Raw genomic sequence first — 24,866 nt, forward strand, 5'->3', positions numbered from 1 at the left:
AGGGCCATCCGTGATCACAAACAGTGAATCCGTCTTACGAAATGAATCCGTAGTATTCAAGTATACCCTGATCGCCCGAACTACATCCAAGGAATGCAACGCGAATTCTCGAGGATGACTGGGCTTAGGACACAGGGAAGGCAATACAATGTCCTCATTCAAATGAAACTCTGAAACCACCTTAGGAAGGAAGGATGGATTCGGACGAAGAACAACCTTATCCCTCTGAACCACCAGATATGGGGAACGACAGGATAATGCAGCCAGTTCTGACACCCTGCGTGCAGAAGTGATAGTCACCAAGAAGGCCACCTTCTGAAATAAAGTAAGCAAGGGAATCTCCCTGATATTTTCGAAGGGAGGTTTCTGAAGAACCGACAGCACCAAATTAAGATCCCAGGGTGGTAAAGGCGCGCGCACTGGCGGAGCCAGGTGTCGCACCCCCTGGATGAAATTCCGCACCAAGGAGTGGGTAGCCAAAAGCTTCTGAAAGAAGATTGCTAATGCTAAAACCTGACCCTTGATAGCACTCAGGCCAGCTTCTGCTCAACCCCCTGTTGCAGAAAAGCCAAGATTCGGTTCACCGAATAAGAACGTGGAGGAAACCCAAGAGATTCACACCACGCGATATAAGACTTCCATGTGCGATGATAGATCTTTCTGGAAGTCACTTTCCTCGCTTTAATTAGAGTAGGAATAACTGAAGCTGACAATCTCTTGTCCTTCAGCACCTGGCTCTCAACCGCCAAGCCGTTAAGCCAGCGATCGTAAAGCAGGATGAAAGATTGGTCCCTGCGACAGCAGATCCTCCCTGAGAGGGAGTCACCAAGGAACGTCTGTGACCTGCCTGACCAGGTCAGCGTACCAGGCCCGACTAGGCCAGTCCGGAACTACCAGGGTAACTGGGATTCTCTCCACCTCTATCCTGCGAAGAAGCTTCGGCAGCAACTTGAGAGGAGGGAAGGCATACAGTAGCTGATACTACCCCACGGGGCGATTAGCGTGTCTGCGGCGTCTGCTAGAGGATCGCGGGAGCGAGCCACAAACCTCCGCACTTTCCTGTTGAGCCGAGATGCCAACAGATCCCATTCGGGGTGCCCCAACGGAGGCACAGTTGGTGGAATACCTCTGGATGAAGAGATCATTCCCCTTGATCCAGAATCTGACGGCTGAAATAATCTGCCTGCCAATTTTCCACCCCCGGAATGAATACCGTGGAGAGAGCTGGAACAATCGTTCCGCCCAATGAAGAATGCTGGTCACTCTATGGCCGCCAGGACACTCTTGGTGCCCCCTTGGTGATTGACGTAAGCCACAGCCGTGGCGTTGTCCGACTGGATCCGAACCGGGCTGCCCTGGAGCTGCTCGGTCCAGAGAATCAGACAAAGTCTGATCGCTCTCAGTTCCAATACATTTATCGGTAACCTGGACTCTTCCAGGGACCAAAGCCCCTGAGCGGATGCTTTGCCGAGAATGCCTCCCCACCCGGATAGACTGGCATCCGTGGTGAAAATTGTCCAATCTATTGGAAGACATGACTTCCCCTGCTGAGCATCGGAGACCAAAGCCACCAGACCAGAGACTTCCTGGTCCGCTCGCTCAGTCGGATCCGATTGTCCATGGAATCTGGATTCCGATTCCATTTGAGAAGAATTTCTTTTTGAAGGATTCGGGTATGGGACTTGGCGAATGATACTGCTTCGAAAGAAGCCACCATCAAACCCAGGACTCTCATGCAAGTCCGAAGGGAAGGCCAGTTGTCAAATAGTACAACTGAATCGTTGATTGAATCTTCTGGAGTTTCTCTGCAGGGGGAAACACTTTTGCCCTGGATGTGTCTAAAATTAGACCCAGATATTCGAGCCTCCTGGTGGGAAGCAGAGAAGACTTCTGCAGGTTCACCAGCCACCCGAACTCTTGCAAAGAGATCATGGTGATCTCTAAGTTTAGTAACAGAGTCTGCGGAGACTCCGCCCGGAGCAGAAGATCGTCTAGGTAACCTAGAATCGATATGCCTCGCTGTCGCAACAGTGCCAACACTGGGGCCAACACCTTTGTGAAGACCCGGGGAGCCGAGGCGAGACCAAATGGTAATACCACAAACTGATAATGGTTCTCCTCTACGGAAAAACGCAGGAAACGCTGATGTCCTGCGTAAATGGGAATGTGAAGATAGGCATCCTTGATGTCTATGGACGCTAGACAATCCCCCTGATGCAGGGAGGCCGCTACTGTGCGAATAGACTCCATCTTGAATTTTTGTATCTTGACAAAAAGATTGAGTGCTCTTAAGTCCAGAATTGGACGCACCTTGCCCTCTTTCCTGGGTATTGTGAATAGGTTTGAATAAAACCCCTGAAAACGCTCTGTCCAAGGAACGTGGACCACCACTCCTTGTTGCATTAAATCAGTGACCGCCCCCCCGCAGAGCTTCTAGGCGATCTGGGGATAGTCAGATGTTGGAAGGGAAGAATCGCACCGGTGGGGGAGATTGAAACTCGATCTTGTAACCTGATCGTATGACTTCGCAGACCCACTTGTCCGGGATTCTGGAAAGCCATGGATCCGGAAACCGGCGAAGACGTCCCCCCACCCCAGCTATGGGTGGGGGCGCACCTTCAGGCTTTAGTAGTCTTATTTTCAGGTTTGGAAGAGCCGGACTTCTGTTTGCCCGACCAACGCCCTTTGAAACCTCCTGACGGAGTTTTGGAGGGCTTTGCTTTGTCGCCCATGGGGCGAAAAAATTTCTTATGAGCGGAAAAGGAAGGCCCCCGTCTCTGACGAGGTCCTTTACCCTTGGTACTTTGTGGCAAAAAAGTGCTCTTGCCTCCAGTGAGATCCTTGATAATCTCATCTAAGTTAGCCCCAAATAGGCGCTCCCCCTGAAAGGGGAGATTAGCCAAAGCTTTCTTGGAACCTTGGTCCGCTGACCAACACTTTAGCCACAGTGTACACCTGAGGACCACTGCTGAAATTGAAGCCCGCCCCAACAATGGAGTGGCGTCTAGAGCAGCGTCACAGACAAACTGTAGCCCTTGTATCATCTGTTCCAGCAGATCTGATACCGCCTGGGGGATGTCTCTCCCCTCTAAGTCCCGGCGTAACCACTTGGTCCATTCTGTCACAGTTTGTGAAACCAGACCAATAGCTATTACTGGTCTGAAGGCTAACTCAATCAGGGAAAAAATGGCGCGAGACACAGCTTCCACCTTGCGATCCACTGGATCCTTAAAGGACGGAGCGTCCTCCAATGGGATAACCGTAGCTTTATTCAATCTGGAAATTGGTGAACACACACAGGTGGTACTGTCCATTTCTTGAGGAGGGATTCCTCGAACGGATAACGCCTAATAATGCATTTGGAAATAGCAGGGGTTCGTTTTGGATGACCCCATTCTTCCTTAATTGCAGTACCGAAACATTTGGGCAAGGGAAATACTTGCCATTTTGGTCCGTTTATTAGTACCAAAAAGGGATCTCAGACTCAGCTACTTCTGACGGTGTACCCTGCAGTCCTAAGGTTTCTCGGACAGATACAATTAGTGCGTTCACCAACGCTTCCTCTCGGGCTATGGTAGATGCCGAAACATCCTCCTCACTGTCTGAAGAAACAGTACCCGAGATACAAACCCCAGATGAGGTACCTGCACCTGCAGTGACAGGCTCAGACTCTGAATCTGAAGTTTCAGATGAAATGGGGGTAGGCGGGGGTCGCTTCCTTGCGCCCTGTCCCTGACAGGCCACTTCCACCCGGGATACAAAAGACTCTAAAACTGCTGATAATGCATCAATAGTAAGTGGGGAACTGGAGGGTCCTGCAGCCACCTCGAGGGGATCAGGTGGAGATACATGTGTGGCAGGGTCCATGCTAATCCAGGACACTTGCCAGTGAAAAATAAAAAATATCTTTTTTTTTTTATCTGTAATCCCCCAGCGCGATAGCGCCCCTCAGCGTACCTGCTTTTGGACCCCCACAGAGAGAGAGAGACCCCAAGGGCTCACCACCTGATGCAGAGAAGTTTCTTTCAAACTGCTGTCAGCGTAGTCCTATGCAGACTGGGAAGTCCTGTACTAGTTTTCCCGGGTAAAAGGAAGTGGCTCCGCCCCCTTTGCACGCCTTCCGGCGCTCCCAGCTACTCCTCGAGGTAGGCTGGGCACATCAAACATGGCCGCCCCCATGCAGGAGACACCAGGCTATGGCAAAATGGCGGCCTGCGTGACCTGTGGGCGGCCTATGTAGACACTGAAGTCTAACATGCGGTCTACAGCAAAATGGCGGCTGACTGCCGATCTAATGCAGTCTACAGCCGGAGGACAGCAGCGGCCTACAAACGGCTAAGAAAGGCTGGCGGCGGCCTGTAAGTGCGGCCTGCGGGGAGGATGGCGATAGCTTCTATATCCCTTAATATAAGGTAGGTGCTTGCCTCCTACTAAAATGCCAGTCTGTTCTATTTCCATGTAAACAATTGAACCAGGCTTCCGTGGGGACCAAGCCTGCTGGGGAAACCAAGGCTGCTAGAGTGTCAGCTCCCCTAGAGTGTCAGCTCCCAAACCAAGTTTGCTGGAGTGTCAGCTCCCAAATCAAGTTTGCTGGAGTATCAGCTCCCAAAACAAGTTTTGCTGGAGTACCAAGTTTGCTGTAGTGTCAGCTCCCAAACCAAGTCTACTGGAGTGTCAGCTCCCAAACCAAGTTTTGCTGGAGTGTCAGCTCCTAACTCAAGCTTGCTGGAGTATCAGCTCCCAAACCAAGTTTTACTGGGGTACCAAGTTTGCTGGAGTGTCAGCTCCCAAACCAAGTTTGCTGGAGTATCAGCTGCCAAACCAAGTTTTACTGGGGTACCAAGTTTGCTGGAGTGTCAGCTCCCAAACCAAGCCTGCTGGAGCGTCAGCTCTCAAATCAAATCACAGTCTCCCAGGGAGATATGTGCATATGTCATAGGCTAGAGGTGGAACCTTAATTGCCCAAAAAAGGTCCGACCATACACAGAGGGGCCCGTATCCCAAAAACCCCACAGGGGAAAGGGGGAACATCTACTCACCATACCGGAACTAACAGGCACCCTCTCTTAACAGAACCCCTCTCCACCGAGGTGGGGGGCTGTCGACCAATACGGATGCCGTGACTCTGCTGGTCATTGGCGTTCAAGCGAGTGTTTTAACTCGCAGGGTCAGTCCCCGTCCAGTGGGACTATGTCGCGGCCGACCCAGCGCGGAGCTATGGTCTGCACGCGCTCGTAGGCTGAACTGGGGTGATCATTGGATCTCAACATCCAGCCCGTCGCCCAGTTCCAGCATACTTACTTGAATGTGTCGCGGCTGACCCAGCGCGGAGCTATGGTCTGCACGCGCTCGTAGGCCGGCTGGGGTGACTACTGGATCTCAACATCCAGCCCGTCGCCCAGATCCGGCGTGATTTGCTTGAAGATCTCACAGGAAAACTGGAGAAAACAACTACCTAAAAAGGAAAAAAATTTCTAAAAAAATCTTGCCAGGACCAAAAGATCCCAGCAAGGAACTTAGGTCCTTACTCCTGACTAGACAGAAAAAAACTGATTTCCTGTAGCAGACAGGAAGAGGATATACCCTCTGGGACTGCTCCTAAGGTGGAGCCAGAACGTTTTCTTTCTGCCTAGTCCTACTCCTGTAGAGGGCAGCATAACCCAATTTGATATTAATCAAAGAGGACTACGTCTGTCAATGAGCGACAGAGAAAAGTACTTTGGACCAGTGAGCAACAGTCCAGTGCTGCTTCTCTGTAGCCCAGGTCAGGCGCTTCTGCCGCTGTTTCTGGTTCAAAAGTGGCCTGACCTGGGGAATGCGGCACCTGTAGCCCATTTCCTGCACACGCCTGTACACGGTGGCTCTAGATGTTTCTACTCCAGACTCAGTCCACTGCTTCCGCAGGTCCCTCAAGGTCTGGAATCGGTCCTTCTCCACAATCTTCCTCAGGGTCCGGTCACCTCTTCTCGTTGTGCAGCGTTTTCTGCCACACTTTTTCCTTCCCACAGACTTCCCACTGAGGTGCCTTGATACAGCACTCTGGGAACAGCCTATTCGTTCAGAAATTTCTGTGTCTTACCCTCTTGCTTGAGGGTGTCAATGATGGCCTTCTGGACAGCAGTCAGGTCGGCAGTCTTACCCATGATTGCGGTTTTGAGTAATGAACCAGGCTGGGAGTTTTTAAAAGCCTCAGGAATCTTTTGCAGGTGTTTAGAGTTAATTAGTTGATTCAGATGATTAGGTTAATAGCTCATTAGAGAACCTTTTCATGATATGCTAATTTTTTGAGATCGGAATTTTGGGTTTTCATGAGCTGTATGCCAAAATCATCAATATTAAAACAATAAAAGGCTTGCACTACTTCAGTTGTGTGTAATGAATCTAAAATATATGAAAGTCTAATGTTTATCAGTACATTACAGAAAATAATCAACTTTATCACAATATGCTAATTTTTTGAGAGGGACCTGTATTATAGATATTATTATAGGCTTACCATTATAGGTACAAACATTAGAGGGAAGTTTACTTCCTCTTTAAGTGGTTAAACGTCAATAGTGGACGAAACGCGTCAACAGAGAGATGCTGGTGTGTTCTGTGCTGGAACAATAAAGTTGATCTGAGCTGTGTGTGGCTTCATTCATATACTGACTGGAGTGAGCCCTAGTGGCCGGTAGGTGTATAGCGACCGTAGATTGAGCACAAACAGCAGATCTCTGTTACACTGTCATTGGTAAGCACTATGTGGGGGGGGGGGTCCAGCATTGACATCCCAATGGCGGCGCAGACAGAAGAGGCGGGAGAGCGCTGGGAGTTTATAACAAGATTTATTAGCTATAATACAAGTCACATTAAGGCCCTTGAAGATTCTTCCAATTGCAATGAGCGAACTGGCAGCAATACATGATTCAGGGCATCGGCGGAAAGTCGTCATGCACAAAATGACCCAGAGCCCCTCCGTCACAACCAATAGACAGCGACAAACAGAACAGGAAATAACCGGACGCCTCCCCGGTGGTGGAACCAGGCCGCCCCCCTCCCCCTCCCCCCACCACCACGTGACAAGATGGAGGCTCCGCTTCACATTCACATCGAACCGGCTGCTTTCACTTCACATAACCCGGCAAGACGAGGGTCTGGTGCCGGGCCCATCAGAACGAACGCACGCACGATAGACCCAGAGAAAGGGGGGGGGGGCAGATATTACTGGCCGTCCTGTTCGTACCCGTCTGCTACATACAAGTCTAGAAGATTCCATCTTCCTTCCTATCTACATTGAACGACCCCCACCCTGGTAACGTGAGCAGATGTCCGCGCAACTCCGACAAGATGGCGGCAATACCAACAGCCCGAGGAAGGGTGGGGGGGTGGGGGTCATGTCTGTACTCTGGGTCCCCCCCCACATCCACAAAGGCAAAAGCTTCTCTCTGGATGCTATGAACACTCTACGCAGAAACTTACATTACACCTTTCAGATCTAACATACAAGTCTGTCCAAAGACACACAACCCCCCCCCCCCCCCCTGGGGTCACACGCATTGGGCGGCAGTTGGGGGAAAGGACAGTTACGATTAAATGGGGGGCAATGTCAGTTTATTGGAGGAGATGGTTAGAGTAATGTCAGGGGATAAGGGGGGGGGGTGTTTTCCGACATTTAGAAACGGTTAGTGTATCGACACAGAGGTAGTGAGGACAAGATCATCGTAAATGCGGTAAAACAAAAAGTGGGTGGAGTCTATTACAAGGACAAGGGGGGTTCCACTTCAGTAGAATAGGTCAGTTTAAAAAGGGGGGGGGGGGGTCGTCTTACCCTTTTAGTATGCGAGAATCAGGCCTGAACATAAAAGATCAGAATGTGAAAAAAAAAAAAAAAAGGGGGGGGGCACCTCGGGAGTCCAGTAATCACAAACCGCGCGTCGACAATCACCCCAAGGTGCCAGGAATTAAAAGAAAAAGACGATGCTGGAGCAGCAGTGGTTAAACCAACATAGAAAACCTGTCAGACACATGAAACATGCGTGTGTGGTCTCCAGCCGTGTCACACATTTAGTGTTCTTCCGTGTAGTAATGTACAACACATACAATTCATGCAGCCCCCATAAAGCCTAGTATCCCGCGGGCCGCGCCTGTAAGTGCTAAGATATATACTGTGAGATGTGAGTCCGAGAAACCAGGTGAGAGGCCGTGGAGGGACCCGAACCAGCTCCCCAATACAATTCACAGTGTTGCTGAATCCAGTCTAAGTGCCTCTCCTCCGAGGGGGTCTGCGGGAAGCCCTCTGAGGGGTCTGCAGGAAGTCCTCCAAGGGGGGGTCTACGGAAAATCCCCTGAGGGGGTCTCTGTGGAAAGTCCTCCGAGGGTGGTCTGCAGAAAGTCCCCCTAGGCGGGTCTGTGGGCACTCCCCTGAGGCGGGTCTGTGGGCACTCCCCCGAGGGGTCTGCGGGTGTAAAACAGTTCATGTACCAGGCACAGTTTCTCTTGCAGTTAGTGTACCAGGGAAGCCTCCTCCTAGTTCTGTACCAAGTGAAACAAGTGCACGTTCTGTAAGGCTCCATCCCTGGCTCAGACTTCCAAAGTCCCATATCTAGTGGTCCCAACGTGTCAAGGCCACTGACCCTCCCGGCTATGGGAGGTCACGATGTGGCAGGGAATACAGGGGGAGGGGGGCGGACAATGCCTCCGGGCGACTAAAGCTGTTGGGGGGGTGGGGGGTAAGGAACGGTCACAGGATGTTTTGATCTGTAGGTAGCAGGGTTTGCGAGGGCGACACGGGGGTCAGAGGGGGAGACTGTGGGGGGGAAGCCTGGTGGAGCGGGGGGGTGGATGGAGAGCTCGGGGTGGGAAGGTCCATGGGAGGACGCTGGTAGAAGAAGTACAGACACTCGTGGATGAAGAGCTCGATGATTGTCTGGTATGTGCGCGTCGCCGTCAGAGCGTCCATGGTGGTGAAGTCCGGGCGCATCAAGGTTGGCCAGAAGCAGATGGACAGGTTCTCGCTGGTCATCAGGTTGGTGTGATGGTGCTGACTGACCCTGAGGAAGAGCAGAAAAGAAGATGAGTGGTGGAAGAATGTGGGTTAGGTTCAACCAAGGCAGTGCTTTTCAACCTATTTTCAGTCAAGGCACCCTTTAAAATTGCGCACAATCCCGCGGCATACTGCGGTCTGAGGGCTCGTTCACACCAGGAGGTGCATCCAAGCATGCACGCTTTTTTTGTGCGCTCCCGCAAGTCTCATTTTTTAATGAGCTGCTCTATAAACGTGAAACATGCAAACAGTTGCAAGTTAGCAGGCGCGGACGTACTTGCATCTGCTAGGTGCTTTGGGGGGTCAACAAAAATGATTGGCACCCACATGTGTCTGCAAAAGGGGGTATGGGAAAACACCACAAGCAAAAATCCCCCCACCCCAATATTCCCTCCTAGAACAACCCCCAATCCCTGAAATTATACTCCTACCTCAACCCTCCCCCAAATCCCCCTCCTCCCACAAACTCCCCCCACTCCCCTTCCTACCTCAACCCTCCCCCAAATCCCCCTCCTCCCACAAACTCCCCCCACTCCCCTTCCTACCTCGACCCTCCCCCAAATCCCCCTCCTCCCACAAACTTCCCCCACCCCCCAACCAAATCCCTTTCCTACCTCAACCCTCCCCCAAATCCCCCTCCTCCCACAAACTCCCCCCACTCCCCTTCCTACCTCGACCCTCCCCCAAATCCCCCTCCTCCCACAAACTTCCCCCACTCCCCTTCCTACCTCAACCCTTCCCCAAAACCCCCTCCTCCCACAAACTTCCCCCACCCCCCAACCCAATCCCTTTTGCTAGGCGCTTTGGGGGGTCAACAAAAATGATTGGCACCCACATGTGTCTGCAAAAGGGGGTATGGGAAAACACCACAAGCAAAAATCCCCCCACCACAATATTCCCTCCTAGAACAACCACCAATTCCTGAAATTATACTCCTACCTCAACCCTCCCCCAAATCCCCCTCCTCCCACAAACTCCCCCCACTCCCCTTCCTACCTCAACCCTCCCCCAAATCCCCCTCCTCCCACAAACTTCCCCCACCCCCCAACCCAATCCCTTTCCTACCTCAACCCTCCCCCAAATCCCCCTCCTCCCACAAACTCCCCCCCACTCCCCTTCCTACCTCGACCCTCCCCCAAATCCCCCTCCTCCCACAAACTCCCCCCACTCCCCTTCCTACCTCAACCCTCCCCCAAATCCCCCTCCTCCCACAAACTCCCCAACCCAGTCCCCTTCCTACCTCAACCCTCCCCCAAATTCCCCTCTTCCCACAAACTCCCCTCACTCCCCAACCAAGTCCCCTTCCCCAAATCCCCCTCCTCCCACAAACTCCCCCCACCCCCCAACAAAGTCCCCTTCCTACCTCAACCCTTCCCCAAATCCCCCCCACTCCCCAACCCAATCCCTTTCCTACCGCAACCCTCCCTCAAATATCCCTCCTCCCACAAACTCCCCAATCCCCCTTCCTACCTCAACCCTCCCCCAAATCCCCCTCCTCCCACAAACTCCCCTCACTCCCCAACCCAGTCCCCTTCCTACCTCAACCCTCCCCCAAAACTCCCCCAACTCCGCAACCCCATTCCTACCCTCAAAGCTCCCCCAAATCCGCCTCCTCCCACAAACTTCCCCACCAAGTCCCCTTCCTACCTCAACCCTCCCACAAACTCCCCCCACTCCCCTTCCTACCTACCTCAACCCTCCCTCAAATCCCCCTCCTCCCAAAAACTCCCCCCACTCCCCAACCCAGTCCCCTTCCTACCTCAACCCTTCCCCAAATCCCCCTCCTTCCACAAACTCCCCCCACTCCCCGACCCAGTCCCCTTCCTCCCTCAACCCTTCCTCAAATCCCCCTCCTCCCTCTTAGCACAAAATCCTCCCCACCCCCCCAACCTAGTCCCCCTCCTACCTAAACCCTCCCCCAAATCCCCCTCCTCCCACAAACTCCCCCGTCCGCCTATCCTAATCCCCTTCCTACCAGAACAACCCCCAAATCCCCCTCCTAGCACAACCAACCCCCCCCCCCCAGCACAACCTCACTCTAGCACAAACTCTGTCCCTACAGAACTGGTGACAGAAGCATAGAGGAGGAGATGGACAGGTGGTGTGGATTGTGTGCTCCCCCCCCCCCCAGCTCCTGTCCCTCCTCTACATTGCCGCCCGACATGTCCTTAGCAACCGTTGACGTTAGGACATGGTCGGGTGGCAAGGACAGCTGTTTTTCCGGCAATAGTACAGAGAGGAGCGAGCTGGGAGGAGGAGCGAGCTGGGAGGAGGAGCGAGCTGGGAGGAGGAGCGAGCTGGGAGGAGGAGAGGGCAGAGCTTTATACACAGGTGTTAACAGGAGGATAGCTAACTGCAGTTGTTGCGGCACCCCTGAGGACTCCTGGCGGCACCCTGGTTGAAAAACACTGCACTAAGGACACAGGAATTCAGAAACTGGTTATACTGCCACCAACAGGAAGATTTGCAAAAAAAAAAAAACAAACAATGTCCCGCCTGGTATAAACCCTACTACTCTCAGCAAATCTCAGCTTGGTGAAAAAGCGGTACCAGGGGCATGATCAGACACAGAGGGGTGGGACGTGTGCTCCTCAATAAACTACAAGAAATAGATTTTACAATTTGAACAAAAATTTTATTTCCTGTCTCGTTCATTGAGGGCCACAGGAATTCACAAACTGCTGGGATAATATCATAAAGCGGTATGAGAGATGGGTAACAGACACGGGCCGGGAAAACCAAATTCAGATCCCACAGGGTCATGGAGGAGCCACCCAGCAATTTCACATGTAATTCTTTTGCATGAAATTGGTCTTTCAGTGTTATTTTATTTGTCTAAGTCAACATTCAGGGTCAAAGGTCCTGAGGCGATCCCACGAAACGCGTGGCTCTGAAGTCCAGCCCTTAAACCAAAGAGTCCACCTCATATTCTCTTACAGGCCTTCTGATGATGCTGTACAGGCGAAACATGTCAGGGACGTGCTGAATGTGTTCGGCACAGTCCTTCTCTTTGCCACAGAGACTTGACATCCACACTGGTCACAAGACCTCTGGACTACCTGCCTTATGCTGAGATCGGAGCCTCAAGTTGGAATCCTTTGAATAACCATCAAAGTACTTACCTATGCGTGGTCATCTAACTCTGCTCTTACTATTCTGGCTAGGGATCCACCGATGCCGATACCAGGTACTCGTGAAAATGCTCCCAATACCAAAACATTGCGGTGCGATTTGCATCAAAACAAAATGAATGGGCGCAAATCACACTGCAAATTATCGCATGCGATTTCCCACACTGCTCCTGTGTGTGAACCCAGTACAGAAAGGGAAGCGCCATCTAGTGGGCAATTTACTAAAAATGTTATAACTCACATTAAAGAGGAGGACACTTACCTGTCCTAGAATTCAGCAATGTTGGCACCGCAGCCGATGTTTCCATTGCTGTTGCCAGTAAGGGAACACGATTCCCTACTGTGCATGCGTGAAGCGCACTGCGCTCTCTTACTGGCCCGGCAGCAGGGGAAGGTGGAGGGGGGCCGAACTATTGACGTACCTCCTAAGCAGTTAAGGGCGCACGCGCAAGTTTACCCGCTTGGGCACCGTAGCGCTGGGGAGAGGCTGCCAGAAGCAGTATAACTAAGTCTTTCACTGCTGGAAAAAAGACAAAACACAAAAAACAAAATTGCCTATTTATATCAGTGACAAGCTTCAACTGTTTTTTTTTGGTGACAGATAACTGTGGGAAGCTGCATCTGGTGGCAGGATAGAGACAATCCACATCTGGTGGCAGGATAGACACAATCCACATCTGGTGGCAGGCCACAACCGTGACAAGCTGCAACTGGTGGTAGGTGATGTGGCAAGTGACAGTCTGCATGTAATGACATGGTGCACCGCCACCAGTACAGTTCATAGAATGTGAACTGGAGGCACCTGGGGCAGCAGGACTCCTCCCTGCGTCTGGGATCGGACATGGTGCACCGCCAGTACAGTAAGTAAATTGTGAACTGGAGGCACCTGGGGCAGCAGGACTCCTCACCGTGTCTGGGATCGGACATGGTGCACCACCAGTACAGTTAGTCGATTGTGAACTGGAGGCACCTGGGGCAGCAGGACTCCTCCCCATCTCTGGGTTTGGACATGGTGCACCACCAGTACAGTAAGTAAATTGTGAACTGGAGGCACCTGGGGCAGCAGGACTCCTCACCGTGTCTGGGATTGGACATGGTGCACCACCAATACAGTGAGTAGATTGTGTACTGGAGGCACCTGGGGCAGCAGGACTCCTCCCTGCGTCTGGGATCGGACATAGTGCACCAACAGTACAGTAAGTAAATTGTGAACTGGAGGCACCAGGGGCAGCAGGACTCCTTCCCCTGTCTGGGATTGGACATGGTGCACCACCAGTACAGTTCGTAGACTGTGAACTGGAGGCACCAGGGGCAGCAGGACTCCTTCCCCTGTCTGGGATTGGGCATGGTGCACCGCCAGTACAGTAAGTAAATTGTCTACTGGAGGCACCTGGGGCAGCAGGACTCCTCCCCTTGTCTGGGATCGGACATGGTGCACCACCAGTACAGGTTGTAGATTGTGAACTGGAGGCACCTAGGGCAGCAGGACTCCTCCCCTTGTCTGGGATCGGACATGGTGCACCACCAGTACAGGTTGTAGATTGTGAACTGGAGACAAATAGGGTAGGACTCCTCCCCATGTCTGGGAGTGGGCATGGTGCACCACCAAGAAGGGACAATGTATCTCAGGGAGGGTACATGGCAAGGCCTTGAATACTCATCAGCTGTGGTAGCTGGAAAAGGTTCAGGAGGTCAAAGGTGAACAGGTCACTGTAGGCAGCCAGTTGAGGCAAACCTAAGGCAATCCCAAAGTCACCTGTGGAAGCAGCAGAAGCAAGGTGCTTCCTGAATGGCGGTAAAAGGAGTGCGCACACCTGACACTTCACCTAGCAAGTTATCAGCCACCAGTCCCTTAGCATTTCCCATTCTATGGAAAACCAAAGAAAAATGGAGATCCCAAATGGCGCCCAAGACCCAAGCAACAAGGTACCTCCCAGTGCTCGGCCCGTATGGCCTACTCACGAAGTCAGTCTTCATAGACTGGGCCACGTCTGGGGTTGTGCCACAGTTCTGAACCTGGGAAAGCACAGGGCAGGTAACTAACAGTACACAGGTCTGGAAAGTGCCACAGTGCAGAGCCCACTGACTGAAGGTCCCATTCCAGGCTATCGTAAGTCCAGGTAGGTCCAGGAACGACCTTCAAAGCTGGGTTTAGCAAAAAGAAAAAAAAAAAAAAAAAAAAAAGGAAGCATGCTGGGAATTGGAGGGTTGCTTTATTTTTTTTGCCATTGTCCATAGACTCCTGTAGGGGGCAGTATACCCAACAGTCTCTGATTTCCCGAGTCCCTCAATGAATGATTTTGGTATTGGGAGCATTTTCACAAGTACAGCACCAATACCGGTATTGTTGCATCCCGAATTATAAAAGCAGAAGGTTCAGGTGCATACATCGGCAGAGATACATGGAAGCTGCATACCATGACGACGTGTCTCAACAAGGTGGCCTCTCTCATCTACAAAACTTCCACAGCAAACTATTCCTTCTGCAAGGCCCCCCCCAGGGCATGGGGCATTACCAACCGTACATCTCTCACAAGGCTCCTCCCACCAGGACATGGGGCATTACCAACCGTACATCTCTCAAGGCTCCTCCCACCAAGGCATGGGGCATTACCAACCGTACATCTCTCAAGGCTCCTCCCACCAAGGCATGGGGCATTACCAACCTTACATCTCTCACAAGGCTCCTCCCACCAGGGCATGGGGCATTACCAACCGTACCTCTCTCAAGGCTCCTCCCACCAAGGCATGGGGCATTACCAACCTTACATCTCTCACAAGGCTCCTCCCACCAGGGCATGGGGCATTACCAACCGTACCTCTGTCACAAGGCTCCTCCCAACCAGGACATGGGGCATTACCAACCGTACATCTCTCAAAGCTCCTCCCACCAAGGCATGGGGCATTACCAACCTTACATCTCTCACAAGGCTCCTCCCACCAAGGCATGGGGCATTACCAACCGTACATCTCTCAAGGCTCCTCCCACCAAGGCATGGGGCATTACCAACCTTACATCTCTCACAAGGTTCCTCCCACCAGGGCATGGGGCATTACCAACCGTACCTCTCTCAAGGCTCCTCCCACCAAGGCATGGGGCATTACCAACCTTACATCTCTCACAAGGCTCCTTCCATGCATGAGGCACTACCAACCTTACATCTGTCACAAGGCTCCTCCCACCAGGGCATGGGGCATTACCAACCGTACCTCTCTCAAGGCTCCTCCCACCAAGGCATGGGGCATTACCAACCTTACATCTCTCACAAGGCTCCTCCCATGCATGGGGCATTACCAACCTTACATCTGTCACAAGGCTCCTCCAACCAGGACATGGGGCATTACCAACCGTACATCTCTCAAGGCTCCTCCCACCAAGGCATGGGGCATTACCAACCTTACATCTCTCACAAGGCTCCTCCCACCAGGGCATGGGGCATTACCAACCGTACATCTCTCAATGCTCCTCCCACCAAGGCATTGGACATTACCAACCTTACATCTCTCACAAGGCTCCTTCCACCAGGGCATTACCAACCGTACCTCTCTCACAAGGCTTCTCCCACCAGGGCATGGGGCATTACCAACCGTACATCTCTCAAGGCTCCTCCCACCAAGGCATTGGACATTACCAACCATACATCTCTCACAAGGCTCCTCCCACCAGGGCATTACCAACCATAACTCTCTCACAAGGCTCCTCCAACCAGGACATGGGGCATTACCAACCGTACATCTCTCACAAGGCTCCTCCCACCAGGACATGGGGCATTACCAACCATAACTCTCTCACAAAGCTCCTCCCACCAGGGCATGAGGCATTACCAACCGTACATCTCTCACATGGCTCCTCCCACCAGGCCATGGGGCATTACCAACCGTACATCTCTCACCAGGCTCCTCCCACCAGGGCATGGGGCATTACCAACCGTACATCTCTCACAAGGCTCCTCCCACCAGGACATGGGGCATTACCAACCGTACCTCTCTCACAAGGCTCCTCCCACATGCACCTCCTGACTATAGAGGACAACTCACCTATTCAAGTGAGATATGACATATTTGAAGATCTCCTGGTTCTCCTTGGGCAGCTTCTTCAGCAGGTCCTTCATTGCCTGCAGCTTCTGTTCCATGTCATTGATTTCTAGACAAGAGAAAGAAAAACACATGTCACATATAAAGAAGACTCCCCCCCCAGTTCCATAATTATTAGGACCTGTCTAAGAGCAACACAAGATGGAAGCTGCTGAGCAGACTCCTTGTCTGGTCCCATGTCCAACTGTGCAGCATCAGAAGTGGCCTATCGCTCAGGGGTCCCCTATGCAGCTTCATCCAGGGGTTCTCACAGAGGTGTCATGGTGGTGATTATTTTACACTTCTGTGACCAGACAGATATTTTATTTATAAGTTTCTATTTCATTTCAGTGACAAAGTGTCCAGGTGGAGTGTAGTAGTATGGGGCCGTACACATAGGCGCTGATGGGGCTGCACAGATGGGCGCTGATGGGGCCGCACACATGGGCGCTGATGGGGCCGCACACATGGGCGCTGATGGGGCCGCACACATGGGCGCTGATGGGGCCGCACACATGGGCGCTGATGGGGCCGCACACATGGGCGCTGATGGGGCCGCACACATGGGCGCTGATGGGGCCGCACACATGGGCGCTGATGGGGCCGCACACATGGGCGCTGATGGGGCCGCACACATGGGCGCTGATGGGGCCGCACACATGGGCGCTGATGGGGCCGCACACATGGGCGCTGATGGGGCCGCACACATGGGCGCTGATGGGGCCGCACACATGGGCGCTGATGGGGCCGCACACATGGGCGCTGATGGGGCCGCACACATGGGCGCTGATGGGGCCGCACACATGGGCGCTGATGGGGCCGCACACATGGGCGCTGATGGGGCCGCACACATGGGCGCTGATGGGGCCGCACACATGGGCGCTGATGGGGCCGCACACATGGGCGCTGATGGGGCCGCACAGATGGGCGCTGATGGGGCCGCACAGATGGGCACTGATGGGGCCGCACAGATGGGCACTGATGGGGCCGCACAGATGGGCGCTGATGAGACCGCACAGATAGGCGCTGATGGGGCCACACAGATGGGCACTGATTGGGCAGCACAGATGGGCACTGATGGGCACTGATGAGACCGCACACATGGGCGCTGATGAGACCGCACAGATGGGCACTGATGGGGCCGCACAGATGGACACTGATGGGGCCGCACAGATGGGCGCTGATGAGACCGCACAGATGGGCGCTGATGGGGCCGCACAGATGGGCACTGATTGGGCCGCACAGATGGGAACTGATGGGACCGCACAGATGGGCACTGATGAGGCCGCACAGATGGGCACTGATGAGGCCGCACAGATGGGCACTGATGAGGCCGCACAGATGGGCACTGATGAGACCGCACAGATGGGCACTGATGAGACCGCACAGATAATCACTGCCCTGATTACCAGTGAGAACAATGTCCTGATAGTCTTGCCGGTTATCGGCTTTCCTTTCCTCTCACAGACACAGCGTGGGAAGAAAGGAATGCCAATAACTAGCAATTCTGTTTACATGTGATCAGCTGTGATTGGACACAGCTGATCACATGGTATAGGGCCGCTATGATTGGCCCTTTACCCGAAGGTCACAGAGATTCCGATGTGTGCCACGGGAGGCAGATCCACTGAGGCCCTCCCAGAACAGGACGACAGTGCCGTAGTCATGATTCGGCTAGAACGCAGCCGAAAATGGGTTAAAATAGACTTCTCAGAGTTGAAAAAAATGGGAAATGCCATTATGAATGACTTCTTAAAAAGTGCCGGCCCTTGGGTGGTCATCATCATCCTTCACTACTTAAACACAGATGTGGAAAACACACGCAGCCAGGAGTCACAGCTTCCACTGCAGATTTCCTAAGGGTAAATGGTTCCTCTAGCACAGGGATCTTCAAACTGCGGCCCTCCAGCTGTTGTGGAACTACGCGTCCCATGAGGCATTGTAAAACTCTGACATTCACAGACATGACTAGGCATGATGGGAATTGTAGTTCCTGAACAACTGGAGGACCATAGTTTGGAGACCCCTGCTCTAGCAGACAAGGATGACCACCCTCCCCCCAAACATTCACCTTTAATAGAAGAGGAATGGCTTCCCCCTATAGCTCTCCTCACTGGATCTCTCTTCATGAGGAGAAAGTAGATGAGGGCGTCCAAGAACAGAATAAGGATAATAGCATATAACAGAGGTCGGCAGACCCTGCGATGCGTCGCTCCACTTACTGAATGCGTCCACCAGCTCAGTCTGGAGGTTATACGGCACCAGGGGGTCCGGCAACTCAGCAAAGAAACTCTTGAGGGCTCCCGCCACCGTGTTTACCGTGAAATCCTTCTCTGCCAGGTCCAGGTTATGATCTGGAGGATGAAGAACGCCAGCATGAGGAATCGTTCAATGTAAGCATATATCACTACTGTCACCTCCCCCTCATATATGAGGTCACTACTGTCACCTCCCCCTCATATATGATGTCACTACTGTCACCTGCCCTCATATATGATGTCACTACTGTCACCTCCCCTCATATATGATATCGTTACTGTCACCTCCCCTCATATATGATGTCACTACTGTCACCTCCCCCTATATATGATGTCACTACTGTCACCTCCCCTCATATATGATGTCACTACTGTCACCTCCCCTCATATATGATGTCACTACTGTCACCTCCCCTCATATATGATGTCACTACTGTCACCTCCCCCTATATATGATGTCACTACTGTCACCTCCCCTCATATATGATGTCACTACTGTCACCTCCCCCTATATATGATGTCACTACTGTCACCTCCCCTCATATATGATGTCACTACTGTCACCTCCCCTCATATATGATATCATTACTGTCACCTCCCCTCATATATGATGTCACTACTGTCACCTCCCCTCATATATGATATCACTACTGTCACCTCCCCCTATATATGATGTCACTACTGTCACCTCCCCTCATATATGATATCACTACTGTCACCTCCCCTCATATAGGATGTCACTGTCACCTCCCCTCATATATGATGTCACTACTGTCACCTCCCCTCATATATGATGTCACTACTGTCATCTCCCCCCATATATGATATCACTACTGTCACCTCCCCTCATATATGATGTCACTACTGTCATCTCCCCTCATATATATGATAATCTTCCCATCATCCTCTCCTGTAGGGGATATTCCTCCTGCCACTTTTCCCCATTATATCCCTCTCTTACACCCCTCCTGTATATGGTATATTCCTCTCCGGTAACCCCCTCTGTATCCCTCTCATATATACCATATCCATCCCATTAACCCCTCCCACATACAATAATATCCCCCTCAGATATAAAATCCCTCCCTCTCGTATACTATATATCTCCCCTCACCCCCTCCCATATACAGCGTCCCTCCCCTCAGCCCCCCTCCCCCACAACACATGACCGCGCCCAGCACTCTTCCATGTCGGCCGAATATCGCTCACCTTGATCAAACTGCCTCTGCAGGGAATCCATTTCTGATTTGTTCCCGCTGACTCTGTAGATCCCCTCCGTGCTCATCCCTGCGGAGGAGAGAATTCCATTATACACTCCCCAACACTCCCCAACACCCCCCAACACCCCCCAACACCGCCCAACACTCCCCAACACTCCCCAACACCCCCCAACACTCCCCTTCTTTTATCTCCCTATCAGTCCCCTAAATATCACACAGAAAGCGTTGTGTTCATTCGATCGGTTCAATAACTGCAATTCATCCTCCCAGGAACGTGTACGCTGATAACTTCCTGTGCTGCGTGCTTATTGGTTACATTACAAAGACGTCATTCTGCCTTCTTAGGCCGCCTCCCTCGTTTTGGGCAGCCTCGTCTGGAGTCAGGACCTTGTGGGAGTGTATCACAGCCATACACCCACCCACAGGCCCTGTACCAGCCAGCCACCCACAGGCCCTGTACCAGCCAGCCACCCACAGGCCCTGTACCAGCCAGCCACCCACAGGCCCTGTACCTGCCAGCCACCCACAGGCCCTGTACCAGCCAGCCACCCACAGGCCCTGTACCAGCCAGCCACCCACAGGCCCTGTACCTGCCAGCCACCCACCCACAGGCCCTGTACCAGCCAGCCATAGGCACTGTAACAGCCAGCTACCCACAGGCCTTGTATCAGCCAGCCATAGGCCCTGTACCAGCCAGCCACCCACAGCCTTTGTGCTCCCACCCACCCACCACAAGGTGTCAGCCAGCCAGGCAGCCAACCACCACAGGGTGCCAGCCAGAACAGGGTGCCAGTCAGCCAGTCACCCACCACATGGTGTCAGCCACCCCCCCACCCACCACAGAGTGCCAGCAGAAACAGAGTGCCAGCCAGCCACCCACCACAGGGTGCCAGCCAGCCAGCCATTAAGCATTAAACAAAAGTTAACATGTTCAGTACCAGATTTGTGTCAAAAATTATCTTTATTTTTCAAAACTTTAAATGTACAAAATATCAGCCGATTCCGATATGTTGTGACCAAAAAAATTGGTATCGGTATCGGCCCTGAAAAAAACATTTCGGTCTATCCCCAACTAGGAACCGGTGAAAAAAAAAGGAAACGAATGCAGCCGCCACATCTAAGATGACGACGTCATCTATGACATAAGGGGGCGGGGTCTCCCGATGACGTCATCGAGCGGCCACGCCCCTAATGGCTATATAATAAGCAGCAGAGACCGGCATAATCACCGGAGAACATCGTCTGAGGAGGACCGGAGGAAGAAGAAGAGTGGACAGCAAAAGAGCAGAAGAGCGGAGTGAAGATTTTAAATAAACTTTCCAAAACGTCTCCTGTCATTCACATACACTGCCTTTTATGGGGTGAATGGGTAGGGGTACAATGTACCCCATACCCATTCACATAGGGAAGGGGGTCCGGGATCTGGGGGGCCCCCCTTGTTCAAGATACCGATAAGCCCCCTGCCCTCCACAACCACCGGCCAGGGTTGTGGGGATGAGGCCCTTGTCCTCATCAACATGGGGGCAAGGTGCTTTGGGGAGGGGGGTGCAGAGCTCCCCCTGCCCCAAAGCACCAACACCCCCCATGCTGAGGGCATGTGGCCTGGTGTGGTCCAGGGGGGGTGGGGCCGCTCGCTCGTCCCCTCCCCTTTCCTGGCCTGCCGGGCTTGCATGCTCGGATAAGGGTCTGGTATGGATTTTGGGGGGAACCCCATGCCGTTTTTTTCGGCGTGGGGCTACCCTCAAATTCCATACCAGACCCGAAGGGGCTGGTTTGGAACCTGGGGGGGGAAGCCCACCCCGTTTTTTTCCCCATTTTGGCGTGGAGTTCCCCCTCAAGATACTCACAGCGCAAGTCGCGCTGCAAGTCGGATCATCCTGATCCGACTTGCGGTGCGACTTCCATTCAAATCAATAGGCTCCCATAGGGAACCATTTATTTTGAATGGATGAAAAAACGTATAACGTGGTTTAACGCACGTTATAGCAACGTTATGCAGCCTTTAGCAGCGTCAGACGTTTTTACAGCTGTAGAACGCGCAGGCCGTGGGTTCTTCTTGCAGCTTAAAAACGCCTAAGGCCAAAACGTCTGTGTGTGCATGAGGCCATAGAAGAACATGGAGGGGCGTTTTTGAGCTGCAAAAAAAAAATGCCTGACGCTGCTTACAGCGGCTGTAAAAACGCCCCGTGTGCATGGGGCCAAAAAAAAATGCAAAAAAACGCTACAAGACGCTACGCTCAGGTGTGTTTATTTCTACCAACCTATGAGTGGTGAGCCTCCTTTGTGACTATAAGGCCCCACCCCCCATATCTGCTGGGCTCCCCGCGATGCGGAACCAGGTCACATGACACAAGGGGAGGGCGGAGCTGAGTCCACAACCTGCTGTGATTTGCACACTCACCCGTGGTCTCAATGTACTCCACGCACTTCTCAATGAACACCGGGATGGGTCTATCAGGGGTCACCACATTCACCAGCGGCACCCCGAAATAGTTGCTCTCCCACGTCTGCTTGGTCAGAGATGGTCGTAGTTTGGGGGCTCTTTTCTATTGGAGGGAAACAAAAAAGGAAAATGATTAGAGACAGACGTGACCCCCATAGAAGTCACCACTCAGGATACTCTCCTACCCACAGCATTGTATATTCCATGGAATGTTCCTTCAATTACCCTCCACAGGGCAAAAACAAATCCTCCCCCCCCCCAATATATACCAAATACCCCCCTTATACATATCCCCCTCCATATATCCCAACACAAATCCCTCCTCCTCCATAGTCCGGAAGTCAGACACACCTCTCTCCAAGCTCCTCCCTCACTACTTCCATGTCAAAGAGACCAGGTCACCATAGTTGGTAAGGTTGAATAAAGACATCCAGGTACCCCTGTATGGGTGTGAATTCTTTCTCTACCACTTCCCGTATCCCTGTATATTGGGTTCTACAAGAAGATCCTCCAGTCCCCCATAACGGAGATCCTCCAGTCTAAGTTGATAACTATTACGCCAATCAGATTGTGAGAATCACTTGGCATCATCATATTTAGTTATTGGCAGTGCCAAGTACCTCACCATCCCTTACATATTCAAATACTGACTTCACAGTCTTTGCTTTTGAGGTAGGCAGCAGCCGTGTTATTTTACTTCTCCATAGCGCGGATTCTCCTATTCCTATTAATGATGGAAATAAAATCGAACTTTTGTTGACATGTTATAAGAATGTCTAATCTGTAATTTGATGGCTTTTGGAGATTTTTCCATCTTTCCTTGGCTTCTTTATGCACATTAATACAAATTGTTACCTGGGGTGCCCAAACTTTCGATCACCACTGTACACTATAATTTGCTATAGGGGCCCTCTACACCAGTGGTTCTCAATTCCGGTCCTCGGGACCCACTAACAGGCCAGATTTTAAGTATTACCTTGGGGAGATGCAGACTAGAATACTGCAATCACAGAGCAGCAAATGGGATCACCTGTGATGTAATTTAGTTATCTTGCAAACCTGGCCTGTTGGTGGGTCCCGAGGACCGGAGTTGAGAACCACTGCTCTACACTATACTGTGCAGCTTACCAGAGGGGGCCCTCTATACTATACTGTGCTATAGGGGCCCTCTATACTATACTGTGCTATAGGGGCCCTCTATACTATACTGTGCTATAGGGGCCCTCTACACTATACTGTGCTATAGGGGCCCTCTACACTATACTGTGCAGCTTACCAGAGGGGGCCCTCTATACTATACTGTGCTATAGGAGCCCTCTATACTATACTGTGCTATAGGGGCCCTCTACACTATACTTTTCTATAGGGGCCCTCTACACTATACTGTGCAGCTTACCAGAGGGGGCCCTCTATACTATACTGTGCTATAGGGGCCCTCTATACTATACTGTGCAGCTTACCAGAGGGGGCCCTCTATACTATACTGTGCTATAGGGGCCCTCTATACTATACTGTGCAGCTTACCAGAGGGGGCCCTCTATACTATACTGTGCCATAGGGGCCCTCTATACTATACTGTGCAGCTTACCAGAGGGGGCCCTCTATACTATACTGTGCTATAGGGGCCCTCTATACTATACTGTGCTATAGGGGCCCTCTATACTATACGGGCCCTCTATACTATACTGTGCAGCTTGTTTTAGGGGCCCTCTATACTATACTGTGCTATAGTGGCCCTCTATACTATACTGTGCTATAGTGGCCCTCTATACTATACTGTGCTATAGGGGCCCTCTATACTATACTGTGCTATAGGGGCCCTCTATACTATACGGGCCCTCTATACTATACTGTGCAGCTTGTTTTAGGGGCCCTCTATACTATACTGTGCTATAGGGGCCCTCTATACTATACTGTGCTATAGGGGCCCTCTATACTATACTGTGCTATAGGGGCCCTCTATACTATACTTTGCACATTGCTTTAGGGGCACTCTGAAGGCAGGAGGAGCCAGAAGCGCCAGTGGGGGACCCCAGAATAGGAGGATGGGGGCTGCTCTGTGCATTACCATTACACAGAGCCGGTGTAACGTGAGAAAAACCTACCCTCGTCACTTCCGGCCAGAAACAGCTGAGCAGCGCAGCAGTGCGCATGCTCACAGCCCCGGATACCTAATGGAAGAACTGAGGAGTATGCGCACTAGTATGAAACGATCACAGTGTACCATGAAAAAAACCTACCGACGTGGCGGTTACATTAAAACAGCTGTGCTGCAATATGGGTCATCTCCGCTCCTGTCCCTCTCACTTCCCTGATCTCAGCAAGTAAATATAAAAGCGGCTCTCGGCTCCGTGATTTATCTTTTCATACACCCGCCGCCACTTTTATATTTACTATCCGAGATCAGGGAAGTGACCGGGACAGGAGCGGAAATGACTCGTATTTCAGCACAGCTGTTTTAATGTAACCGCTGCGTTACATACAGTGCCGAGCACCGGAAGTGACGAGGGGTAGGTAATTCTCACGGAACACCGGGAAGTGTTTGTTGTAATAAGATTGTGTGCAGGGAAGATCAGCATCTGACCCCAGAGAAGGGGGAGGGGGTAGATTGGAGGTAATAGAAGGCGTTACAATTACTTTTACAGAAAACTTTTACCAATATTGTGCATTTTATGTAAAATTATCAAATCCATGAAAAAAAAAAAGTCTCAGCAT

At 52.0% G+C, this 24,866-nt stretch overlaps 1 protein-coding gene across 1 annotated transcript in view; it reads right to left on the reverse strand.

Moving 5' to 3' along the window:
• Positions 1 to 8,393: 8,393 nt before the first annotated feature.
• Positions 8,394 to 24,866, reverse strand: part of ARHGAP35 (Rho GTPase activating protein 35) — a 77,642-nt gene continuing 61,169 nt past the window's right edge. The window contains exons 3-7 of the mRNA XM_082263844.1: positions 22,110 to 22,254; positions 19,698 to 19,775; positions 18,453 to 18,584; positions 16,195 to 16,300; positions 8,394 to 9,032 (exon numbers count right to left, since the gene is read on the reverse strand). Of these exons, the coding sequence (XP_082119970.1) occupies positions 8,723 to 9,032; positions 16,195 to 16,300; positions 18,453 to 18,584; positions 19,698 to 19,775; positions 22,110 to 22,254 (771 nt within the window). The 3' untranslated portion in view covers positions 8,394 to 8,722. The remainder of the gene's footprint in view (positions 9,033 to 16,194; positions 16,301 to 18,452; positions 18,585 to 19,697; positions 19,776 to 22,109; positions 22,255 to 24,866) is intronic.

This window comes from Pelophylax lessonae (genome assembly GCF_965119305.1).
Source record: "Pelophylax lessonae genome assembly, chromosome: 7".
Classification (NCBI taxonomy): Eukaryota; Metazoa; Chordata; class Amphibia; order Anura; family Ranidae; genus Pelophylax; species Pelophylax lessonae.